The sequence below is a fragment of the Pygocentrus nattereri genome, chromosome 21, assembly GCF_015220715.1.
Source record: "Pygocentrus nattereri isolate fPygNat1 chromosome 21, fPygNat1.pri, whole genome shotgun sequence".
NCBI classification, from domain to species: domain Eukaryota; kingdom Metazoa; phylum Chordata; class Actinopteri; order Characiformes; family Serrasalmidae; genus Pygocentrus; species Pygocentrus nattereri.
The window spans coordinates 2,304,399-2,327,934 of record NC_051231.1 but is presented as its reverse complement, the minus strand read 5'-3'; the positions used below and the strand labels follow the sequence as shown (position 1 = coordinate 2,327,934).

The 23,536-nt window shown below is 42.2% G+C and overlaps 1 protein-coding gene across 1 annotated transcript; it reads right to left on the bottom strand.

The window, feature by feature from the left end:
- Positions 1-10,297: 10,297 nt before the first annotated feature.
- Positions 10,298-22,073, bottom strand: LOC119261917 (guanylin). Its single transcript, XM_037532162.1, has 3 exons — positions 21,922-22,073; positions 17,834-18,020; positions 10,298-10,627 (listed from the first exon to the last, which is right to left on the bottom strand). Exons 1-3 carry the CDS (start codon positions 21,988-21,990, stop codon positions 10,548-10,550), a joined length of 336 nt encoding a protein of 111 aa, XP_037388059.1. The 5' UTR covers positions 21,991-22,073; the 3' UTR covers positions 10,298-10,547.
- Between the last annotated feature and the right edge of the window lie 1,463 nt (positions 22,074-23,536).

Genomic DNA, 23,536 nt, shown 5'->3' with positions numbered 1-23,536 from the left:
CGCTTGGTGCAGTGTAGTGGGTATATAGCGCTTGGTGCAGTGTAGTGGGTATATAACGCTTGGTGCAGTGTGTAGAGGGTATATAGCGCTTGGTGCAGTGTGTAGTGGGTATATAGCGCTTGGTGCAGTGTGTAGTGGGTAAATAGCGCTTGGTGCAGTGTGTAGTGGGTATATAGCGCTTGGTGCAGTGTAGTGGGTATATAGCGCTTGGTGCAGTGTGTAGTGGGTATATAGCGCTTGGTGCAGTGTGTAGTGGGTATATAGCGCTTGGTGCAGTGTAGTGGGTATATAGCGCTTGGTGCAGTGTGTAGTGGGTATATAGCGCTTGGTGCAGTATAGTGGGTATATAGCGCTTGGTGCAGTGTAGTGGGTATATAGCGCTTGGTGCAGTGTGTAGTGGGTAAATAGCGCTTGGTGCAGTGTGTAGTGGGTATATAGCGCTTGGTGCAGTGTAGTGGGTATATAGCGCTTGGTGCAGTATAGTGGGTATATAGCGCTTGGTGCAGTGTAGTGGGTATATAGCGCTTGGTGCAGTGTGTAGAGGGTATATAGCGCTTGGTGCAGTGTAGTGGGTATATAGCGCTTGGTGCAGTGTGTAGTGGGTATATAGCGCTTGGTGCAGTGTGTAGAGGGTATATAGCGCTTGGTGCAGTATAGTGGGTATATAGCGCTTGGTGCAGTGTAGTGGGTATATAGCGCTTGGTGCAGTGTGTAGAGGGTATATAACGCTTGGTGCAGTGTGTAGTGGGTATATAACGCTTGGTGCAGTGTGTAGTGGGTATATAGCGCTTGGTGCAGTATAGTGGGTATATAGCGCTTGGTGCAGTGTAGTGGGTATATAGCGCTTGGTGCAGTGTGTAGAGGGTATATAACGCTTGGTGCAGTGTAGTGGGTATATAGCGCTTGGTGCAGTGTGTAGTGGGTATATAGCGCTTGGTGCAGTGTGTAGAGGGTATATAGCGCTTGGTGCAGTGTGTAGTGGGTATATAGCGCTTGGTGCAGTGTGTAGTGGGTATATAGCGCTTGGTGCAGTGTGTAGTGGGTATATAGCGCTTGCTGCAGTGTGTAGAGGGTATATAGCGCTTGGTGCAGTGTGTAGTGGGTATATAGCGCTTGGTGCAGTGTAGTGGGTATATAGCGCTTGCTGCAGTGTGTAGTGGGTATATAGCGCTTGGTGCAGTGTGTAGTGGGTATATAGCGCTTGGTGCAGTGTGTAGTGGGTATATAGCGCTTGCTGCAGTGTGTAGTGGGTATATAGCGCTTGGTGCAGTGTGTAGTGGGTATATAGCGCCTGGTGCAGTGTGTAGTGGGTATATAGCGCTTGGTGCAGTGTGTAGTGGGTATATAGCGCTTGCTGCAGTGTGTAGTGGGTATATAGCGCTTGGTGCAGTGTGTAGTGGGTATATAGCGCTTGGTGCAGTGTGTAGTGGGTATATAGCGCTTGGTGCAGTGTAGTGGGTATATAGCGCTTGGTGCAGTGTGTAGTGGGTATATAGCGCTTGGTGCAGTGTGTAGTGGGTATATAGCGCTTGCTGCAGTGTGTAGTGGGTATATAGCGCTTGGTGCAGTGTGTAGTGGGTATATAGCGCTTGGTGCAGTGTGTAGTGGGTATATAGCGCTTGGTGCAGTGTAGTGGGTATATAGCGCTTGGTGCAGTGTGTAGAGGGTATATAGCGCTTGGTGCAGTGTGTAGTGGGTATATAGCGCTTGCTGCAGTGTGTAGTGGGTATATAGCGCTTGGTGCAGTGTGTAGTGGGTATATAGCGCTTGGTGCAGTGTGTAGTGGGTATATAGCGCTTGGTGCAGTGTGTAGTGGGTATATAGCGCTTGCTGCAGTGTGTAGTGGGTATATAGCACTTGCTGCAGTGTGTAGTGGGTAACACCGCTGTAGACTGGGGTTCAGTGCCCCGCCTGGGTAACCACCCTACACTGTACCAATAAGAGTCCTTGGGCAAGACTCCTAACACCACCTTCGCCTCCCTGTGTAAAATGATCAAACTGTAAGTTGCTCTGGATAAGAACATCAGCCAAATGCCGTAAATATAAATAAATGTAAATGGAAGCGTAAAGCATCAGACAAACTGCAGACACACTTGCCTTAAACTGTGTCTGGTAACTAAATCCTCTCAAATAGACCTGCTCATGTGGTTTCTGACACTGTATGAGATACAGTTCTTGATAAAATTGGACGAGAACTCTCTTAACTAAAAAAATGTATAGCAACCACCTTCAAATCTGAATTTCTGTACTTCTGTCCGTTTTGCAGACAGATATTTTCTTGATACTGGTCTGTCTGTGTCAGAAACCACAAGTCTATTTGAGATTACATAACTCAACACGGTTCGAGGCAAATGTAATATTTACAGACGTAGTTCACAAAAAGTTCATTAGCGCGGTGTGTGTGCTTCTACCTCCAGCACAACACTAAAGAAGCAAGCTTCAGACATCAAGTGTCCTTTCTGATCAACTATGTTTGGGGTTTAAAATTACGGAAATTTTCTGTAAATTAAATTTTTCACTGAACTGTTGCTTTAGATGACGTTAGCAACCCCAAGGACCAGCTCTGAGTGACGACCGCTCTAGTTTTATGCTATATGGTTTTGTGCTCTTTCATGCTGGTGGTCATGGGTTCTGGAAAACACTGACAAGGATATCGTGCAACTCACTCACTCCAGAGAACATAGACTGGACTTGCCCACAGGACACAGTTTTTTTTTGTCATGAATGCTCTGCTTAGTTTGGCAAAAACCTGACTTCCCCGAAACCAGCTGATCAGCCAAGACTTGTTTGGTCTCCAAAGAGTTTCTTTAGGTCTGCACTTTTAGATTTTAGGCTAACAAGCAATGGAAATGATCACTGTATATCATGCAGTGTTAAGCAAGACTACATGAGATTACATAACAACTTCCAGGTACTTGAAGATTTAGGCAGTTTGCAAAATGTAATGAGTTTCCAAAACATGTTAATTACAGATTTGAAGATATTCTGTAGTCTGTATCATGCCCATGTTAGGAACTCAGGGTCTGACCTGGTTTCCTCTCTGGGGAAAGTGTAAGGCAATTTGGAAAATCCCTTCTAATGAACACTGCAGTGAGTGTCACTCCTTTAATTATGAAATTGTTAAGGAGCCATACTACAAACACAGGCAGTGGAGGACGAAGTACACAAACCCTGTACTTGAGTTAAAGTCAAGACACCCAAGGTACATATTCCTCCAGTAAAAGTAGAAGTTCCTCCCTTTAGACCTCCACTTGAGTAAAAGTACTAAAGTATTTCCCTTCAAAGGTACTTAAGTATAAAGTAAAAGTACTAAAAGAGTAATTCTGGCTCTGATGTCCTGTTATCATTTTTATAACCAGACTGGCTTCATGAACTCATTTCAGGTGAAAGTCCTCCAGCGTCTCTCTTGGTAAACCAGTCTTTTAATAGAACGTCATTAATTAGTGACGCTGACGTCTATTAAAATGATCAGAAGCACAAAACACTGAAGGTAAACAGTTTCCATCAGGGAGAACCGAGTGGCTCTGAAATCACTTTTTACACACAAGCAAAGTTTCAGTTTCAGATTTATTTACAACTTAGTTCCAAGTTTAAGTTGAATAAAAACTGGCTTTAAACTCAGGATCACAGATGAGCTCCTTTACTATGTTGATCTGTAGGCGTCTGTTCATAAACATAAACCAGCCCAAACTCATTTACTATAAAATGAAATGGTGTTTGTAGAAATTCAGAAAAAAGCCGCGTCAGTCTCGACTGCATATGTGGACATATTTCTATATTGAGCTCTATTTACACAAAGTTAGGTTAGTTCATCATTTATGTTGAACAGACTCTCCCAAAGTTTTACGCTGCTGCGCTGACGTTGAACCGCGTGCTGCACTGGGTCGGTATGACCAACAGGTCAAAACCAGCTCTAAACAAAGTGACCGCTGGGCCCTGATTGGTGCTCTGGCTTTGCGCTTCTTTCGTTTTGCCATGTTACGTTTTTATACACACAGAAACCAAAAGGAACGACAGATTTCTCATAATGTAGGAGGAAAAAGTCGGATATTAGACTCTGAAATGTAGTGGAGTGAAAGGAGAAAGTCGCCCAGAACGGAGAAACTTCAGTACAGATACACCAAATATACTAAAGTATAGAGACTAATTACATTTACTCAGTTACTCAGTTACTCAGTTACTGTCCACCACTGAGTACAGTTACATGCAAACTAACGCTGTTGGGCTCTAAAATGACATGGAGACTAGCAATCCCTCCAGAATTTCTCAGCAAGCTTCATCAAATGTGGTAGCTAAGTGGGTTTGGCAACAGCAGTAGCCAATGTGCAGTATGAGTAGCTGGTGGTGATGTTCAGTATAGTAATGTTCATGTTTGATTGTAGACACACTTTCCTGCAACGTCAGTGTATGTGGCATTATTTGTGTTTCGACTGCTAAAGGAACGTCTAATTCGGAGGATCCTGTGACCTTCTGAGGAAAGGTGTTAGAGGCATCTGGGTCACGCCTTACGTGAACCCAGCTAAATCAACACAACCATGCCAAAAAAGTAATGACAGATGTCCGATCCTATCATGAGTTGTGAAAACAGATTACGTCCAGTAGTCTAACAGTCTCATAGCTACCACTGCTGTTAATTTTTATTACATATGACAAATAATGTTTGGTTTCATGTTGGCTAAACAAAGCACAGCAAAAATTAACATGTGACAAGCTGTCAATTACCAGTAATGGTAACATGACACTGTGAACCAAATCTGACAACCAAAATAAGACGGCTAATGACAGTACATGACCTCTTCAATGACATGTTTATGGCATGCATCATCAAAACTGCTTACACCTGGACCTGGAGCTCCTCATATGATGCTGACGACTAAGGCCCAGTCCCATTTCACCCCTCACCCCTACCACTCAGCCCTTAGACCTCTGTTTTTGTTGTTGAGATAGAGGGGTGGGGCAAAGTGTTGGGGGTACATGACCCTCCAAACAGAGGCTTTTCAGAGGCTCCAAACAGAGAGAGATGAGAAAAACGGAAAAACCGGCGAGACGGAGAACAAGAGACCAGGGAAACCCACAAACGTGAGAATTTTCTCTGTTACATTACAGTGACCATCGTTTTATCTTAGTTTATTGTCATTTCTATGTGGTTTGGTCCTTTTTCTTCATACCAAGCATAAAATATCCCTAATAGCATGCGAATGTCTCCCGTTCCACCTTAAATAGTCCAGCAGTTCTGACGCCTGACGCGCCACAATGTACCTGCTGCTCCATTTAAGGTGGAACGGGAAAATTCAAAGAAGAACCTGGAGAATCTCTGACTTCAGCTTCACATCACTGAAGAATTAGGGGGGGTGATAATAAATAACTGCCCCCCTCTTTGAAGGCGTATGATCCCTAAATGTAACTAAAGCCCAGCAGTGAGGAGCTGAACTTTCCCCTCCTCTGCTGTCCCTGCAGACGGGCAGGGTCGCCTACAGAGCGGCGCTGGTAGCTGTTAATGAAGTGATGCTCTTTTATTAGAGGGTCTCATTTCAGAGGAAGATCTCAACCACCGCCCTGTAGCTCAGTAATAAGGGGGGACACTCGGAAACAAGAGGTAGGGGTAAAAAGACGAAATGGGGCCTAAATGTCGCACCACTTCAGAGCGTCTATTAGTACAACCTTAAAGATGCGGACTTGAGACACCAAACGTATCGTGGTTGATAGACGACATGAGCAGAAAATAGTGTGTATTAGTGTCTCTCTGCCTGACTGTACCTCTAATATTGTACGGTATGTGTATCCAGGCACAGCAGAGTTTGGCGTTCAACCTCATTTAGTGCACCTGTTTCAACTCATTAACTCATAAATAAAGCTTTCCTGACTTGAATTCAGCCATGCAAATTGGTTTTGGGGGGGTCTATTAACATGAACCCGAAATACTGCCATTTGCCTGAAGCTTCACTTGTGAAATACTCTCATGTGCTTTTACACGTCTGCTGTTTCCATAAGAGCAGTGATGCGCTCTCGGGAACTCATGCGTGTGACAATGTGGGTCATTTTTCATGTGACTCTATGGAGGCAATCACGGATCATCTCAAGTATGTGGACGTCTGCTTGAACAGGCTTCTTCTGAAATCAAACGTATTAAGGGGGAGTTTGCTCTGCTCTTCTGGGAAGGCTTTACACTGAACATTGGAACATTTCTTTGAGGATTTGATTGCATTCAACCACAAGAGCGTTAGTGAGGTCAGGTGCCGATGCTGAATGATTAGTTTGGGATCGCCTTAGGTCACGGTGACCTTAGGCCCATGTGCATGTCCTGTTCGATTAGCAGCGCTTCTCTCTGGAGTTTATACAAGCTGTAGGTGTGTCAGTAATCGGTGCACCTTAAAGTAGCTGAATTCAATTAAAAGGAGTGTCTGAATACTTTTGGACAGAAGATGTAGCATGATATTCAGCTGTAAGTCACACTGAAGTAGAGCCTTTATAATAAATTGATGGATGCAAAATAGCTCAGAGTTGAATGCAGTGAGTGAGGATCGCCAGCCTGCCACAGGTCATTCAAATTTTCTGTCAGTGAATGGCGCCCTCTGGTGGATTTATGATTGCAACACGTGGTGTTTTTTCATTTTCTCCACGTGGAAAGGAGCCACAGAACGTGACATCTGCATGTTTTAAAATGTATTTGAAGGATGACTTGGCTAATTGACTTAAAGTGGAATTATATCATGACTTTTTTATGACTGCGGTGAAACTGTAGAGAAATTTACTGACTCCTATTGCTTTAGGAACCAGGGGTCACGATGTCTATAAGCAAAGAGAGCCATTTCATTAAGTGTCCAAACCACTAGAGAACCTACACGTCTTCCGAGTTTGCATGTGTGATGATGAAGATGGCAAAATTATTTTAAACCAGAAAAAAATTAAGTTTTTTATTTTTAGGACTCGTTTGCCTTACAACACTGTCATATACCCCTTTAAGGGGCCCTAAGCAGGATTTTTGGGGCACGCCCATTTTACTAGCTGATGTACGGTAAAATGAAAGGCTTACTAATACAAGCTTTCCAATTTATATACATTTATAACTGGCTGCTCTGTGTATTACAGCTGGCTGGGTTTGGTTAGGGGGTCTAATGAGTTTTTAAATGACAAACTAAGCATTCTCAATCCAGGGGTCTCACAACACAGTGTCTCTTGCTGAACCAGCTTTAAGTTTAGTTCGATCTAATCCTGGTGGTAATTTTACTTTCTATATATTTAGGAGGAACGATTTCTTTTTCCTTCTTTGGGGACGCCTCCATGTTTTACATGATCGGCTATTCGTCAAACACATCATATTTTCATGAGCACACACAGGATGATTTAATTGTAGCCTGAGTATCTAAACCTGGATTAATGACAGTCAGAGTATCTAAACCTGGATTAATCAATCTGAGTATCTAAACCTGGATTAATCAGTCTGAGTATCTAAACCTGGATTAATCAGTCTGAGTATCTAAACCTGGATTAATCAGTCTGAGTATCTAAACCTGGATTAATCAGTCTGAGTATCTAAACCTGGATTAATGACAGTCAGAGTATCTAAACCTGGATTAATCAGTCTGAGTATCTAAACCTGGATTAATGACAGGCTGAGCATCTAAACCTGGATTAATCAGTCAGAGTATCTAAACCTGGATTAATCAGTCTGAGTATCTAAACCTGGATTAATCAGTCTGAGTATCTAAACCTGGATTAATCAGTTTGAGTATCTAAACCTGGATTAATGACAGTCAGAGTATCTAAACCTGGATTAATCAGTCTCAGTATCTAAACCTGGATTAATCAGTCTGAGTATCTAAACCTGGATTAATGACAGGCTGAGCATCTAAACCTGGATTAATGACAGGCTGAGTATCTAAATCTGGATTAATGACAGTCTGAGTATCTAAACCTGGATTAATGACAGTCTGAACATTTTAACCTGGACTAATAACAGTGCAAGTATCTAAATCTGGATTAATCAGTGTATCTAAACCTGGATTAATCACAGTATAAGTATCTAAATCTAGATTAATCACAGTGCAAGTATCTAAACCTGGATTAATGACAGCCTGAGTATCTAAACCTGGATTAATCAGTCTGATTATCTAAACCTGGATTAATCAGTCTGATTATCTAAATCTGGATTAATCACAGTTCGAGCATTTTAACCTGGATTAATCACAGTCTGAGTATATAAACTTGGATTAATGACAGTCTGAGTATCTAAACCTGGATTAATTGCATTCTGAGTGCTAAATCTGGATTAATCATAGCTTGCGTATCTAAACCTAGTTTAATCACAGCCTGAATAGGGGCCACCTGGTGGCTCTGGGGCCCTTAGCAACTACTTATTTTGCTTATTAGGTAGAGCCGGCATGCTGCCATGAATATATTTAAAATATATATATTTTAGGCCAAAAATCTCAGAGAATATATTTGAAATATTTTCACATACTCACTCTCTGTGAGGTGAACTACGTTTTAGAGGCATTAAAGGCGTCAGATGTCTGGTTCCTATCACCACCACTGTGAACAGAATTTTGACTGGGAAAGTTTCTCCAGCCTCGTAATCTTAATGAGTGAATTGTCCAGGGTTTTGAGGTTCTTTATTCATTACATCTATTACAATTATACAGTTGTTTATTGTTCATCTGGGTTCTTTTGTGACCTCTTGGTTGAGTCGTTGATGCACTTTCTGGGAAGGTCCACCGCTGTTCCAGGTTTTCTCCATCTGTGGATAACGGCTCTCACTGTGGTTCTCGGGAGTACCAGAGCCTCAACCATGGCTTTGTAACCCTTTCCAGACAGTAGGTTTGACTTTGCTTCGTATCTGTATTTGGATCTGTTTAGAACGCGGCATCATGTGCTGCTGTTTGAGACCTTCTAGCTGCTTCCACACAGGTTCTATTTAAGAGATGTTTAGATTCAACAGGTGTGGCGGTGATCATGCCCGGGTGTGGCTGATGGCCCTAAACCCAACAGTCAACTGAATTCAGTGAACTGGTTGATGTCAGGTGTAATACCCATCCTCATCCACCAGAGGTCAGCCTCACCTGAATACTGACTTACTCCCTAGTTACACCCTGACCCCTCACCTGCAGCTCATTTACCTGCCTATTTAATGACCTTCAGTACGCTGGGTCAGTGCCAAGTACTGCCAGTTTACCTGCATGCCAAGCCTTGTTTCCTCGCTGTTGATGTTTGTTGGACTGCTGACCCTTTTCTGTGCTCTTTGGCTTCTGGATCTCCCTTCGGTGCTTTTGCCGGTTTTGACCTTCTGACTGTTTTTGACTCTGATTCTGAGTAAACAGCTGCATGGATTCCAATCAGTCTGGAGAGTCTTCCTTACAGTCGATTCAGTAGAGGGGGAAATGACTTTTTCTCGTAGGGCCGTGTAGAACTGACCAACATTTTCTTTGAATGAATGAAATCATATTTAAAAAAAAAACAGCATTTTGCTTGCTTGGGTTTTCTTTGCCTGACATTGAAAGCAGTTAATTGATCTAAAACTTGGACCAAACAGGTTCCTGACCCCCACTCCCTGATACTGAACTCTGACGTTCTCAGAGACTGTTAGGCGCCCATCACTCTAACGGCTCTAAGCTCAGTCTAACTGCACGACGGTTTAGATTGGCACTATTTATACCTGCAGACCTTAATCTGGATGTGCCTTATGTGTTCATTTCAGGACTTTCTTATGTTTATATTATATTTTGTTATTCTAATTTTCTACAATTAGTGTTTATTTTTATGATTTAGTGTTTTAATAGTTTTTTTTAGTGCCTATTTAAATTCTCACTTTTCCTGTTTACCGTCTATTTAATGTCTGAGAGCAGCGTAGGTTCAGTTCACTGTATGTCCTGTACATGTTGTAGTATTGACAATAAAACTGACTTGACTCGACTAAAACATTCAAAAGTGTGACAAATATGCGGAAAACAGAAGCTATTGGGAAGGGGGCAAATACTTTTTCACAGCACCGTATGAGTTTGAGCATATAGGCGTGTGTGTTTACATTGTGTAGCGCTGACGAACTCGGTCACGATCCATGCTTGTGTATGTTTAGAGCATTTGGCTGACGCTCATTTTACACAGGTGGGTGAAGGTGGTGTTGGGAGTCTTGCCCAAGGACCCTTATTGGTATAGTGTAGGGAGGTTACCCAGGCGGGGCACTGAACCCCAGTCTACAGCGTACAAGGCAGAGGTGTTGCCCACTACACTATACTAACCTATGCTAATGTGCATCAATATACGATTATCAAGGTCAAACGCATAAATGACATTTCAAGCCTTTTGATTCTTCCTGTTTTGAATCTTTATTCACATCAGGCAGCTGTGAAAAAGAGTTCATACTCATAAGACAGGAAATAGAACAACTCATGATGTGGAATATGAAAAATGACTGGAAACAAATCCTAGAAATTCCTGCTTTTCATTTGCTGCAGTGTCTTTCAAAAGCACTAGGTGGCAGTAGATTCTCATATCAAAGCGGTAGCTTGTTAGACCAGAGGAGGCCATGCATGATGGGCCGGAGGGGCGAGTTAAATGTTGTGGAAGACGCATCCGGTGCAGGCGGCGTTGGCACAAATCTCACAGGGGTCTGGAGGAGTGATGATTTTGACTGTGAAACAGAAAAGGTCAACCTGAGCTACGTTACCCACAGCAGAGGACAGCAACAAAGAACCTGTCTGACAAAAAAACATGACATTTTTATACTTCTACCAAAAATGCAGCCAGTCAAGACGCGCAGGGTGTCTGAGGTTTTCTTCTTTGTTCTGCACCAGTGCTACAAAGCCAAGCTGCCAGCACTGAGGGGTAAAGCAGGACGAGGAACGTTACAGTGATGTGACGACTTTTTGCTGGAACAACGTGATGGAACACGTTAGTTTCGTGTGTTACTCACATCTCTAAAGCCCTTCTTGAGCTGAATTACACACATTTACATTTCCAGCGTTTAGCAGACGCTCTTATCCAGAGCGGCTTAGAAGAAGAGCTCTGTCTGTCTAGAGAAAGTATCTCTGATAGTTACCAGCAGGTTAGAGAGAGAGACGGTCCTGAGCTCAGATACTGATAGAAACACAGTCAGTGTAGATACCCAGAGGAACAGAGATAAACAAAAGATAAAAAAAACAGAGAAGCTTAAAAGGATTAAACGTATCAGATTTTACAATAATATGTTTCTCCAATCTGGGCGACTTTTTCCTTTCACTCCACTACATTTCAGAGTCTAATATCCGACTTTTTCCTCCTACATTTTGAGAAATCTGTCGTTCCTTTTGGTTTCTGTGTGTATAAAAACGTAACATGTCAAAACGAAAGAAGCGCAAAGCCAGAGCACCAATCAGGGCCCAGCGGTCACTTTGTTTAGAGCTGGTTTTGACCTGTTGGTCAGACCGACCCAGTGCAGCACGCGGTTCAACGTCAGCGCAGCAGCGTAAAACTTTGGGAGAGTCTGTTCAACATAAATGATGAACTAACCTAACTTTGTGTAAATAGAGCTCAATATAGAAATATGTCCACATATGCAGTCGTCATGTTCATTATTTCAAAATCTGGAATAATGAGTTTTCTTTGGGGACTATTTTGCCGCACAGCGCCCTGCATGTCTCCCTCCACCATGAATGGAGTTGAAGTTCTCTAAACTCTCATAAAACAGCGTCTCAGTCATCAGGCAGTGAATTCAGAACCAGTTCATGTAGGAACTTTCTGTAGGAGCTTTTAGAGGGAGACGTCTGGTTCCTATCACCACCACTGTGAACGGCTCTGACTCGGTCTGAACCGCTCTGTTTACATCGTAAGCACTGAATTATGCAGAGTTAAGGGTTGACGCTTCACCTCTGAAATAGCTTTAACAACCTTTATGAAAGGGGCGGAGCTTCCCAGCATTCCTTGAAGTTTTGTTAGTTTGCGTCTGTATCTCTTCAGTTCACTTCACAGGTGTTTTTAACGTGTTAATGAAACATCCGGATCTAAAGATGTTTCATAGTTCATCCTGTAATGTTATGATTACTAGACATTTGGTTACGGCCATCCTTGTAGTCTTAATGACTGATGTAAGTGCTGTAGTCTAGTGTTCATGGCGTGACTGATAAACGGTGCCACGCTGTTACTAATATAGTGTGATTATTCTCTTAAACCTCTAACATCCCTGGCTTGTTACATACTAAGCTTATTATTCAGTAACTACAGGGACTTCAATACAAACCAGTGGAGCGTTTCTTAGGTTGTAATAAAACTTTGGGCCTGTAGGTGGGGCCACAGCTTGGTAAGGGTGAACTATAACAGTTTGCATGAACATTCAGATATATATTACATCATGTAACATAATGAGAGTCCTTAAACAGCTGTGGGTTCACATCGGTGCACATATGTATAGTAATCAGCTGTAGTAAGAAATACAGTGAAGGGTTATAATCGTGTAATAGAGTATGCATACTGTAAATAAACAGTACGTTTTAATATTTAAATTACTAAATGTATTACAGTCCAGTTTTAACAGAGGTGGTCTGGCAATGTCATTTGTAAGTGATTCAACAGGCAAATTCATACGGGGAAAAGCATCTGTGTAATTTGCCTAAATGACCCCAGACAGCCTGGCTCCAAACATCATAGCCCAGATGTACTTCACTCTCAGAACAAAGGCACTGAACTGTCACTGGGTTGGTGCCTTCAAAGGGATTTCTTCATTGCTTTCTGTTGGGGGACATAATTATACCATCATTTATTGCACTCCTATAATAAATTGTACCTTTTTCTTTGGGAAAAACATATCGCTGCTGTGGGAACAAAATCCATTTTTGTTGATTTTCAGTTTTTGAAATGATTTGAAAGTGCATGTTGGCCTTGACATTGTCTATAAATTTCATGAAGGATGGACCAAAACAAATGACCGAAATCGACTTGGAAAAAAATCTGGTTCCATTGACTTACATTGAAAGTAATGCAAGTTTTTTCCTTCTCCTGTAAAGTTGCCGTTTTGGAGATTCGAGGTTTTGTACCGACACCACTGTCGTACAGTTGAGGGTACATTTACAGTGTTTGTACCTTATGTGCATGAAATGTGCATTTTCTCTGATAGTGTTAAGATTTTAATTCAGTGCATCCAACTAAACAAAAACAAAACTTCCAGTTAATGCCAGATACCTTTAGCCTAGTAAAGTGGGCTCTTTAACGATGCCCTGTGAGAGACTTCTCTATTTCATTCCGTTCTCCTTCTAATTAAACTTAAATCAGTTTCTCCAGGTGAAAAGTTGGTATTTGTTCCTTTTCAACAGTAGAATAAAAGCCTGGAGGCGAGGCGGGTTGTGTGGAGTCAGTCCAGCTTAGAACAGATCATTTCAGTGGATTATGCAGAGGATATTTACATTTGCATCATGCGGAATTAATGTTGTTCTCTTTAGCCCTATTTGAGCTGGATTGGTTTCCCATGCACTCCCAGAAATAAAGGCCCTAAACTGCCTCTCAATGGTTCTCAAATCAATTATGGTTCAGTTATGTTCCCTGACTAACAGTACTGAGATGGAGCCTTGAGGGGTCCCACCCCAGTGACAAGAGGGGAACTGACCCAGAGAGAGTCTAGGGCCTGTATTTCTGAGAGTGCATGTAAAACTAATCCAACTCAAATAGGGCTTAAGAGAACAACATTCATGCAAATGTGAATATCCTCTGCATGCAGTATCTGTGCCTGTGCTGTACGGCTGACAATCTCTTCAAGCTAATGTGAAACTGATGGATTGAGATCTGTAAGCTTAACATTTTATTTATAAAGATTTTATTTCAAGGCTGCTGTTTTTGAACTGTTGCTGCCTCTTCAAACAGCATCGGACATGTTCAAAGGCAGCGACGGTGGCAGAGCTTTTAAATGAAGTCACTTGTACTTATCAGTTAATGGATATGACAACAGGATTTCTTCTTCCAGGAGCCAATTAGTAAAGTAGCCCCTTTACAGTTTGAGAGAACGACTGTTTTCAGTAAATTCCCCAGCACTGATAGGTAACAAATGATAGAAGCAAGACCATCACGCACCTGCTGTAAAACATGCAAATTACAGTTAATGCATAATATCTCATACTAGATTTTGTGGGTTTTGTCTGTACGACACACTGTAATCTAGACAAAGGGTGATGGTTAAAGTTGCACAGCTATTAACAGTAGCAGAAGACTTGAACTGTGTCCACGTGTTTCTACTGCTCAGGAAGAATTGGCTGGATTAAGCCTTTAATCTGTGGTGCAACCCACAAGATTAACTCAGGTTGGGACAAACACTCAGAGAATATCCTGAACTGTTACCCACAGCTAACGTTTTGAGTGGGAGGCCCATGTTAACATTTACAGCACTATTAATGAAGGGCAATACCGAAGCGTACCAGGCGCTTAACGAGTTTATTACCCTTTATCAGACCTTAAGTAAACCTTTAATGAATGAATAGCGATAAGGATGTTGTTCTGTGTTGGTTTGTGAATTTGTTTTTATATATCAATGGGATGGTCCAGTGATGTTTTTGATCAATTTACCATTAAATATTGCTGTTATATCGAATAGCACAGCTGGGCTTACGATGTAAATCTCACTCTGTACTCAGCCTGTGCACAATCGGGTGCTTGTAGATGTTATTGGATGCTTGTAGATGTCTGATGATTTAGGCATTGAGTCTAATCAATGCTAATGTGTAACTATAAACCTCTGCTTTGCCCTTAATCACTTAAATGAGCCCAAAGGCCCAAAGTCTTATTACATGCTTTTATAACTTAAGAATAGATCAGCCAATGTGCATTAAAGTCCCTGTTACTGAATAACAGGCCTCAGTGTGTAATAAGTCTGGGACTTTAAGGGGTTAAACTGCTGAAATTTGGCCAAAACACGAACAAAACGGATTCAATCAGGACCACAAACTTTAAAAGTCTCAACCTGACGTGTGTGGTCTTCAGATTTGTTATGGTCATGCTGTTTTCCTGCAGCTCGCAGCTGCACCATGTTCCATGCGGATCAAATATCCAGCCTTTCATTACAGGAAAACCTTCAGTCTGATGGAGAGAATAAAGCGCTGCATGCAGCAAATTAAAACACCTCGAAAATGTTGCAGAGCTGCCGACTCTCACACTGGCCACATTTACATGCAGCCTAGTAATCAGACTAGTAGCTCGATCGGAATAGAATACATCCATGTAAACATTTTAATCGGAATAGTCTAGGCTGAGTGAAGCCATTCGGAATACAGTATCTATCTGAATGAGGTGGGTAATCCTGTAAATAATCCGTTAAATAGAAGAATAATATCCATGTAAACGTCTGTATCCGATTACATTCCCTATCGGAAAGTTTCAGTCCGTTCTGCATGAGCGTCGCGTCACAGTGAGAGTTTATACCGTTCAACACGGCGGAGCAGAAACTGGTCTGCAGAGGAGACGAAGTTCATGCTCTGATCTTTAAAAGACGGCGGTGGGACGGACGTCCAGCTTATGAGTCTCAGAGCACGACGTCTTCCTCTCGGCCTTCTTTAATAAGGACGTGTGAAGGACGTTTTCCTGAGTCTGACGTCATTTTAAAGCAGTTAAAAACACAATCACTGCTCACTGCTGCTCATCTCACTCTGACTGGACTGGACGTTCACTGTCATGGTGACTTTGAAGTGGTTCTCTATGCATGCGCATGTAAGCAAAGATTTTCATCAGATTGTTGAGTAAAGTGAGAATAAACACCTCTGGCAAAAATCACAGACACTGTCTGTGAGACTCACTGTTAGGTCTAACCTCATGGTCTAATGTCACACTTGACATTTCTCACATCTCTTCTCTGAAAGACTTACCACTGAATCTGTTTGAGCATCTATAGAGTTTACTACTACTGCTTGAGGCCACAGCTTCCACTGATTAAAAACACTGTGGCATCCTGATCTTATTTCCATTAGTTTCCAGTCACAATTTTCACAGTGTGATTGGATCTATATCATACATATTATAGCTGTCAATCAACAACTCTGGGAGGAACTTCAAAGGACATACATAGATGTGTACAGTCATGTGACTGTTTTTTTTTTCAATGTTTGGAGATACAGATATCCAATTCATGTGACCTTAATGTGATCTGAATTCCTGTGTTTTTTTTCCACTGTGCGTCATCATTCAGCGTTACCATGGCAACAGCGCCGAACAGACGTTAAAGCCTGTTAACGGTGGAAAAGCAGCTCATCTCACCTTTTTCTCCTCCGTCTGGCTCTAATAATGAAGCTGAGAGCTGATCAGAGTTAATGATCTTCTCAGCGAAGCTCGTTCTGCTCATTAGTTTGCGCTGATGATGCAGTGATTCAGTCACGTGACGTCACTGAGTAGGAGGAGCTCATGAGGGTCATTTCAAGCCGGTTCATCACATTAATGATGGATTTGAATCACTGACCTAAACCAGTGTGAACCGTCGAGTCAGAGAGACCGGATTTGAGCAACGAGGCTTGTAATGTGAACGTAACCTTATTGAAACCTCAGATATCTGGACTTGTTTACTCTTTGTTAGTTTGGGGAATCACCATGCCTGGATCAAGAGAGATCCTTCAGAAAGAAGGTCGAAGACGCCTGTGAATCTGGGAAGGGCTTTTCCAAAATTTCCGAAATCAATACGTCCACTGAGAAGATTTATAACCACTTCCAACTTCCATCTACTACATTGGGAGAGGGGAGAAGTTGTGTATGCTTGATTCTCTTGGCTGAAGCCTTCCATTAGGGCAGGGTAGCCTATCAGAGGAACGCTAGTATGTCATGCTTTGGTGTCCTCCATAACTTCTAGCTGAACTTTGAATGTGGGTGGGGACCAAAGTCACGTCCCCAGTGAGAACTACAGCTATAGCATTTATATTTATATATATATATATATATATATATATATATATATATATATATATATATTGGAAGCTTTCAGTGATGAGCTCAGCCTACAAGGACAGCGCGAGTTCCAGCAGACAGAATGAGGAGGGGTCAGTGATTACATACGTACTGCTGCCGTCTAGCTATTGGGGTCCTGGAGTGGGTCTACGTGCCTCAGAGTCTGTGGGAGAAATCAGCTCGGCCATTGATGAAGCCCCACAGCGCAGAGGAACAGTGCGGGAGTTAAATTACTCTCAGTGGAGCTCAGGGGTGGCAGTTAGCTTGGAAAAGGATTTATAGTACAGTGAGTGAGTCACACACGTCAGCGAAGCCGGTTCACCTTAATGGAATGGAAACTTCTGACAGCATGAACCAAAAGTAGCTAGTCACCCATTAAACTGAGAGCAGTAACGCCCCCGTCCTATTACCTGACTAGCTGATTTCTGCCCAAGTGAAATCATCTTGTGTTTTATACAAGCTGTAAGGTAAACTTACACTCACTGGCCACTTTATTAGAAACGTCTCCCTGGTAGCTGCACCTTGCTGGTGTAGTTAAACGCTGTAGCCTCAGTTCATGCAAACTAGTTTATGGTAACTCTACTCTAGCTCTCTAGTTTCTGACCACAGAGCTGCTCTTGGCTGGGTATTTTGCATAGTTAACCACTCTCAACCCAACTCAACTCATGTCTTATAAGCTTGTACCAATGGCACATACACTTCCATCCTACTGCCATGCCACTGCTGTGCTAAGAACGATTTAAACGATCTGCCCAACATTGGTCCTTTCGCCAATTACGAACAGGGTAGAGAGTAGCTGACAGACTACACGGCGACATATGGTCAGTCTCTACCTGTACATCTATACAGCAGAAGTACAAATGAAGCGGCCAGAGAGTACAAAGCAAGGGTTTTGATGAAGTGGACAGTGAGTGAACACTAATACGTGCCCCAGATATCGAAGAAGCACAGATACCTAGATTTGAAAAGATCTTGTCACGATCATCTGCTTGGCACACTTCCTGGAACTCATTCGGCAATTCCGGGTTGGCACAGAGGGGCACTGGAGTGCTGTGAGTGAGATGAGGGTCACTGCTTCCAGAACCTTCCATCAGGTTCTTCAGAATCTTCACCGCTTGCAGTGAAAATGTGAACCCGCTGTCCTGTAAAAACAAGGTGCGCTGATTCAACTTGCTGGATGGATCAATATCACAAGCAGGGGTTCAATTGGAGGAAACTTGGAAGAGTAAAAGTTTCACAGGGAACAATAAGGGCCAATAAGGGTTGAGCAGTTAGAGGGTGTCTCTGGAATCTGACTGTGTGGAGGAAAGTTTGTAGGAGTCCAGCTAAATTAATTTATCATGATACCTGCTGTGATCTTACCTTTACTCAGCCCTCCTAATGTCCGCATTTTAACATGTTCATAGAGCTAGAGCTATATACACCGGTCAGCCATAACTTTCTGACCACCTCCCTGTTTCTGCACTCACTGTCCACTTTATCAGCTCCACTGACCGTATAGTTCCTCTCTGTAGTTCTACAGTTACAGACTGTAGTCCATCTGTTTCTCTGATACTCTGTTAACCTGTTCTTCAGTGGTCAGGACCCCCATGGACCCTCACAGAGCAGGTACTATTTGGGTGGTGGGTCAGTCTCAGCACTGCAGTAACACTGTGGTGTGTTAGTGTGTTGTGCTGGTGTGAGTGGATCAGAAACAGCAATGCTGCTGGAGTTTTTAAACGCTGTGTCCACTCACTGTCCACTCTATTAAACACTCCTACCTTGTCGGTCCACCTTGTAGATGTAAAGTCAGAGACGACAGCTCATCTGCTGCTGCACAGTTTGTGCTGGTCATCCTCTAGTCCTTCATCAGTGGTCACAGGACGCTGCCCACTGGACGCTGTTAGCTGGATATTTTTGGTTCTCAGTCCAGCAGCGACACTGAGGTGTTTAAAAACTCCAGCAGCACTGCTGTGTCTGATCCACTCAGACCAGCACAACACACACTAACACACCACCACCACCACGCCAGTGTTGCTGCAGTGCTGAGAATGACCCACCACCCAAACAGTACCTGCTCTGTGAGGGTCCATGGGGGTCCTGACCACTGAAGAACAGGGTAACAGAGTATCAGAGAAACAGATGGACTACAGTCTGTAACTGTAGAACTACAGAGTGCAGCTATACAGTAAGTGGAGCTGATAAAGTGGACAGTGAGTGTAAAAACATGGTTTTTTGAGGTGGTCAGAATGTTACGCCAGATCAGTGCATACATACATATGACGTAGCCTATTTACATTAACATGTACATTTATGACATTCAACAGACTTTTCTAGCGCTTTGTTGTTCACTCAGAGAAAGCTAGCAAACAAATTCACCGACAACAACTGTATCATTTATTTATTATAATTCACAATTTCCTCCAACTACCTTCCAAATAACTCCTTGATGTCCGACTAAAGAAATTTCTCCACATCAGCTCAGTCCAACGCAAACAAAGGTCTAATTTCCTTTGCCAGGTTCCCTGCTGAAAAAGACCATTAGGCTTATCAGGATTAAAACCTGATGGTTTTGCTTTCAATAGGGAATTGGCTTAATGGTTACCACTAATTACTTGTAGGAATCCTTTAGATACGATTAGGAAACCACCAAATACGCCTGAAATTAGTCCCAGATCTGCTGTAATCATTAATCATTAGAATCCTTTGCACTGTGATATCGACCCATCAGGAAAACACAAAATACCATTAGTGTCTATTGGACAACAGATTTTTTCAGCAGACCTGATAAACACACTGTGTGAAGTACAGCACTGGACATTTACAGTCTTGTGGCAAAAGTGAAAGGTTACTTAGAAACTAAAGGGCAGAGCCGGGAAATTACAAACACCAAGTCAGAAAAGCTTTGATCAGAAACAAGCCTTCATAAGAACGTTCATATTTTGGGAATTGCTCGGAATAAATGCGCACATGATCAAGTCCAGAAGTCGTAATTTCTCAAAACGTACATTTTTGAACGTTTCACTTTTGGCAAACTGAAAATATCTCCCTAAGGAAAAGTTTTTATTTATTTATTTATTTTTTATTTTATCCAGTCCAACCTCAGAATGAGTCTTCTCCTCAGATTATTCATGTGTTGTAATACTGGGTCCCAGTGTCTCTCATACCTGTGCAGGTACATATGAACAGCAATGCTTCTGCTGGTGATGTATTCACTGTTAAAGATCCTGTAATCACATTAGTGTATCTTGCTAATTATAACAGCATATTTTCCCTTATATACATACACACGTGTAATAGATTGAGGGCAATTACATTTGTATAAAATGCTGTTTTACATTAAGAATAAGTGACCCTTATCAGTCTCACAACGGGGAAATTTCCCCTCCGTATTTAACCCATCTCTGAAATGACACACCACATACACACTAGTGAGCACACACACACACACCAGAGGGCAGTAAGCACACTTGCTCAGAGCGTGGGCAGCCCTATCCGCAAAGGCTGGGGAGCAGGGGGGGTTAGGTGTCTTGCTCAGGGGACACTTCAGCCACATACCATCAGCCCAGGGGATCGAACCGATGACCTTCCGGTCACAGGGCTGCTTCCCTAACCTCCATTATAAGATCACTTACAATGCACCTGCACAGGAAATGCCATCTTTCCTTACATGTAACTAGCTGTAGAGTTATGCTCGTGCTGTTACATGGTGACCTAACCAAAGTTCTGGCTTTTATTCATTTTTACTGTGAAAGTATTTCATGTCATAGTATTTACACACCAAAAACTCATACTTCTAAATGTAACTTGGCACTTATACATGTGTGCCATGAGGTCCTATGAAGCTCTATGGAGCCTACACTTGATGTTTTCCAGGTAATAAGGTGAATGTGCTGACATGGTCTTCAGCTGCAGTTTTTTAGGGACCTATAGGGGGCGCTAGAAGGTTCACTCTTCACTCTGCTGCAGGGTGTTCTGCAGGATGGCTGCTGGAACCGAACAGATGACAAGATTACATTAACTGCAAAGACTTGAGTAGATGGAAGACCAGTGAAAGTCTGCGTGATTTTAATGAGCCTCTGTTGTCTAGTTTTGCCTGGACCGTCGAAATGTAGTCCTGGATTGCAGAGAAACGATTCAGCACCCGTCTTTCGCGCTGAAGTCTCCAGAACCTAAACCTTTTTGCCGAATCTCTCTTTGACAAATGAGGGAATAATTTAAATAAGAGCGTGTGCAGTGCGGTTGCTTGCATCCCTGTGGGATTCCGGGTTAATACAGATCTGTCATTTCTTGGTGAAATTGCTGAGTAAATAGCATCACATTACAGAATGTTTTAAAGCCAGGACTTCTGTTAGATTTCTACATTACAGCACAATCACTACATCTATCTAAACGACTGAGTTTTCTGTGCAGATACAGTGTAAGTGACTGTATTAACGTGAGTAATTACACGTCTTATACAACTGTAATTCATACATATATAAACACATCTAATCTTTTTACACATATGGAGTAACATAAGAGAAAATCACACACTTGTGTAATTATACACACTGTACTACTGTAATACTTCTCTAACAGTGAATACGTCACAGGTAGTTCCATGGTTGTTGCATGTATTGTTAATACTATACTAATACTAATACTAATACTATGACTTTAAAGACGGGCCGACAACTGTAAAGTCCTGGCAAAGAAATGGCAGGAAAAACACTTTTCAGGAGAACGGAATTAAGTTTTTTTTTTTCTTCACGTTTAGTTCTAATGAGGTTAGAAATAGTGCCTCCCCTCTTTCATGTGTTTGATGTTTATTAAGTGATTATTCCTTCATTGTGCAGCCCAGACGGACCTTTGATTGACAGAAAACATCTCCCACACATTTATCTCTGACACTTTTTTCCAAGCATGCATGAATAATCACAGACAAAGCTTTTCCCGTATGACTCGGGACTCCGCTATCCTAATATCTAACCATTTCCCCGTCGGCCGCCACAGAATGAACTTAAAGTTTAGTCTTGCTTGGTCGAGTGTCAGCAGTGCATGAAAGCGTCCCTACTGACTTACCGTAACCTTTACGCTCAGTGAGCTCAGGACGCAGGACGCCAGGAGAAGAGAAAGCGTCAACGGTCTCATCTTTCCGCCTCGGCAGACGTAGCTAGAGTCGGAGACGTAAAAGTGTTCGGAGGTGTCCCTCAGGGCTCCAGATAAAGGCCCCTTTTGATTCTTTTACTAAGTAACCTATTGAGCAGCGGAAAGTTGAAGTAAGTAAGGGGTTTGTGCTGATAACAAAAGAGGATATGATTATTACCCAATAACTTCTGCTTTTTGGACCAAACATGAGGCCCTGTGAACCTGTTCTCATAAACACCTCATAAATTGCTGCAACATTTCATCATCATGTAGCACAGATAAGGTCTCGGCCAACAGTCGGAGCAGGATGAGCTTTCCCATGTAAGGGATTGGAGGAGCTCTTCTGATGACTTACAGTAGCATTAGAGGCTTTGACAGGTGACTGGAGAATGTTGCACTAGAAGCATCAATACTGTAATTCTTCAGAGACAAGAGAGTAAAATAATAAATACATCAAATAACTAACTAAATAAATAAATAAGTCAGTAAATAAACCCTCTAATCTGTCCAAACAACATGAATATTTGCATTAGCACTAATAGTAAGGTTAGGAATTGAGGTCTTGATGTCGGTTTGACCCAATTCGATGTTTAATGTCTTATAAATGACTGACCTTTTTTGCTTTTCGTATTTTATACCTTTTCCAAATTTAATTTAATTTAATTTAAATTAAATTCAATTAAATTAACATGGTGATATGTTTTCAATGTCCTGAATATATTTTGGTCTACATTAATGTTCTTTGATGTCTTTGATGTTTCAGCTGTATAAAACTTAAGAAATATCAATATTTTGCTCAGATTTGTTGCTTTGGATGATGCTGAGGTCAGTCTAACATGCAATTTTATAATGTTCAGTACACTTTTTTTTCTGCTTCAGGGCTCTGACCTAACATAACCATAACTGTGGTAGTGCGAGAACCACTAATAGTTCACACAAGATGATTGAGGGGAAACACATTTCCCACGAGAGCTTTGATATTTCAGTTGGCCTGGACACCGACGTGAAACGATGTGCAAAAAGTTTGCAGCTGCTGAAGTTGCTGCAGTGGTTTTGGAAAAGAGCGATGAGGAGAACATTAGTCTACTGTTTTATTCGTACATTTCATTACTTTTATGGACCGAAGACTTTAATAAACCCATTTCAAGCACCAAAACAATTCGACCACATGAGTAAAGCTCACAAGACATATTAAGAATCTCTAAAGCTGGATTTGGTGGCTTAGTGGGAAAAGCCTTGGTCTCAGGTATGGGAGGTTGTGGGTTCAAGTCTGGTGTGGTGCATCAACTGGAGGAGAAAAAAGGGAAGGGGACAAAAAAAAAAAAGCAGTGCCCACAAGTTAGTCAGCAGCTTTAGGCAGTTATGGGCTGGAGGTTAGGGAACCAGCCTTGCGACTGGAAGGTCGCCAGTTCGAGCCGACAGCATATGACTGAGGTGAGCTCTCTACGCTGTTCTTGAGCTGATCTGAAGGCCACATGAAGTTTGGAGGTCTGTAGTGATTGACTCTGCAGAAAGTCGGTGACCTCTGCGCACTATGCCCCTCAGCATC

Bases quoted from the DNA above. Each gene is read 5' to 3' on its own strand.
- LOC119261917 (XM_037532162.1), bottom strand. From the start codon at position 21,990: ATGAGACCGTTGACGCTTTCTCTTCTCCTGGCGTCCTGCGTCCTGAGC. The intron at 18,021-21,921 runs GTAAGTCAGTAG...TTGTTTTTACAG, and splicing joins CACTGAGCGTAAAGGTTACG to GACAGCGGGTTCACATTTTC. The intron at 10,628-17,833 runs GTATCTGTGCTT...TCTGTTTCACAG, and splicing joins CAAGATCTTTTCAAATCTAG to TCAAAATCATCACTCCTCCA.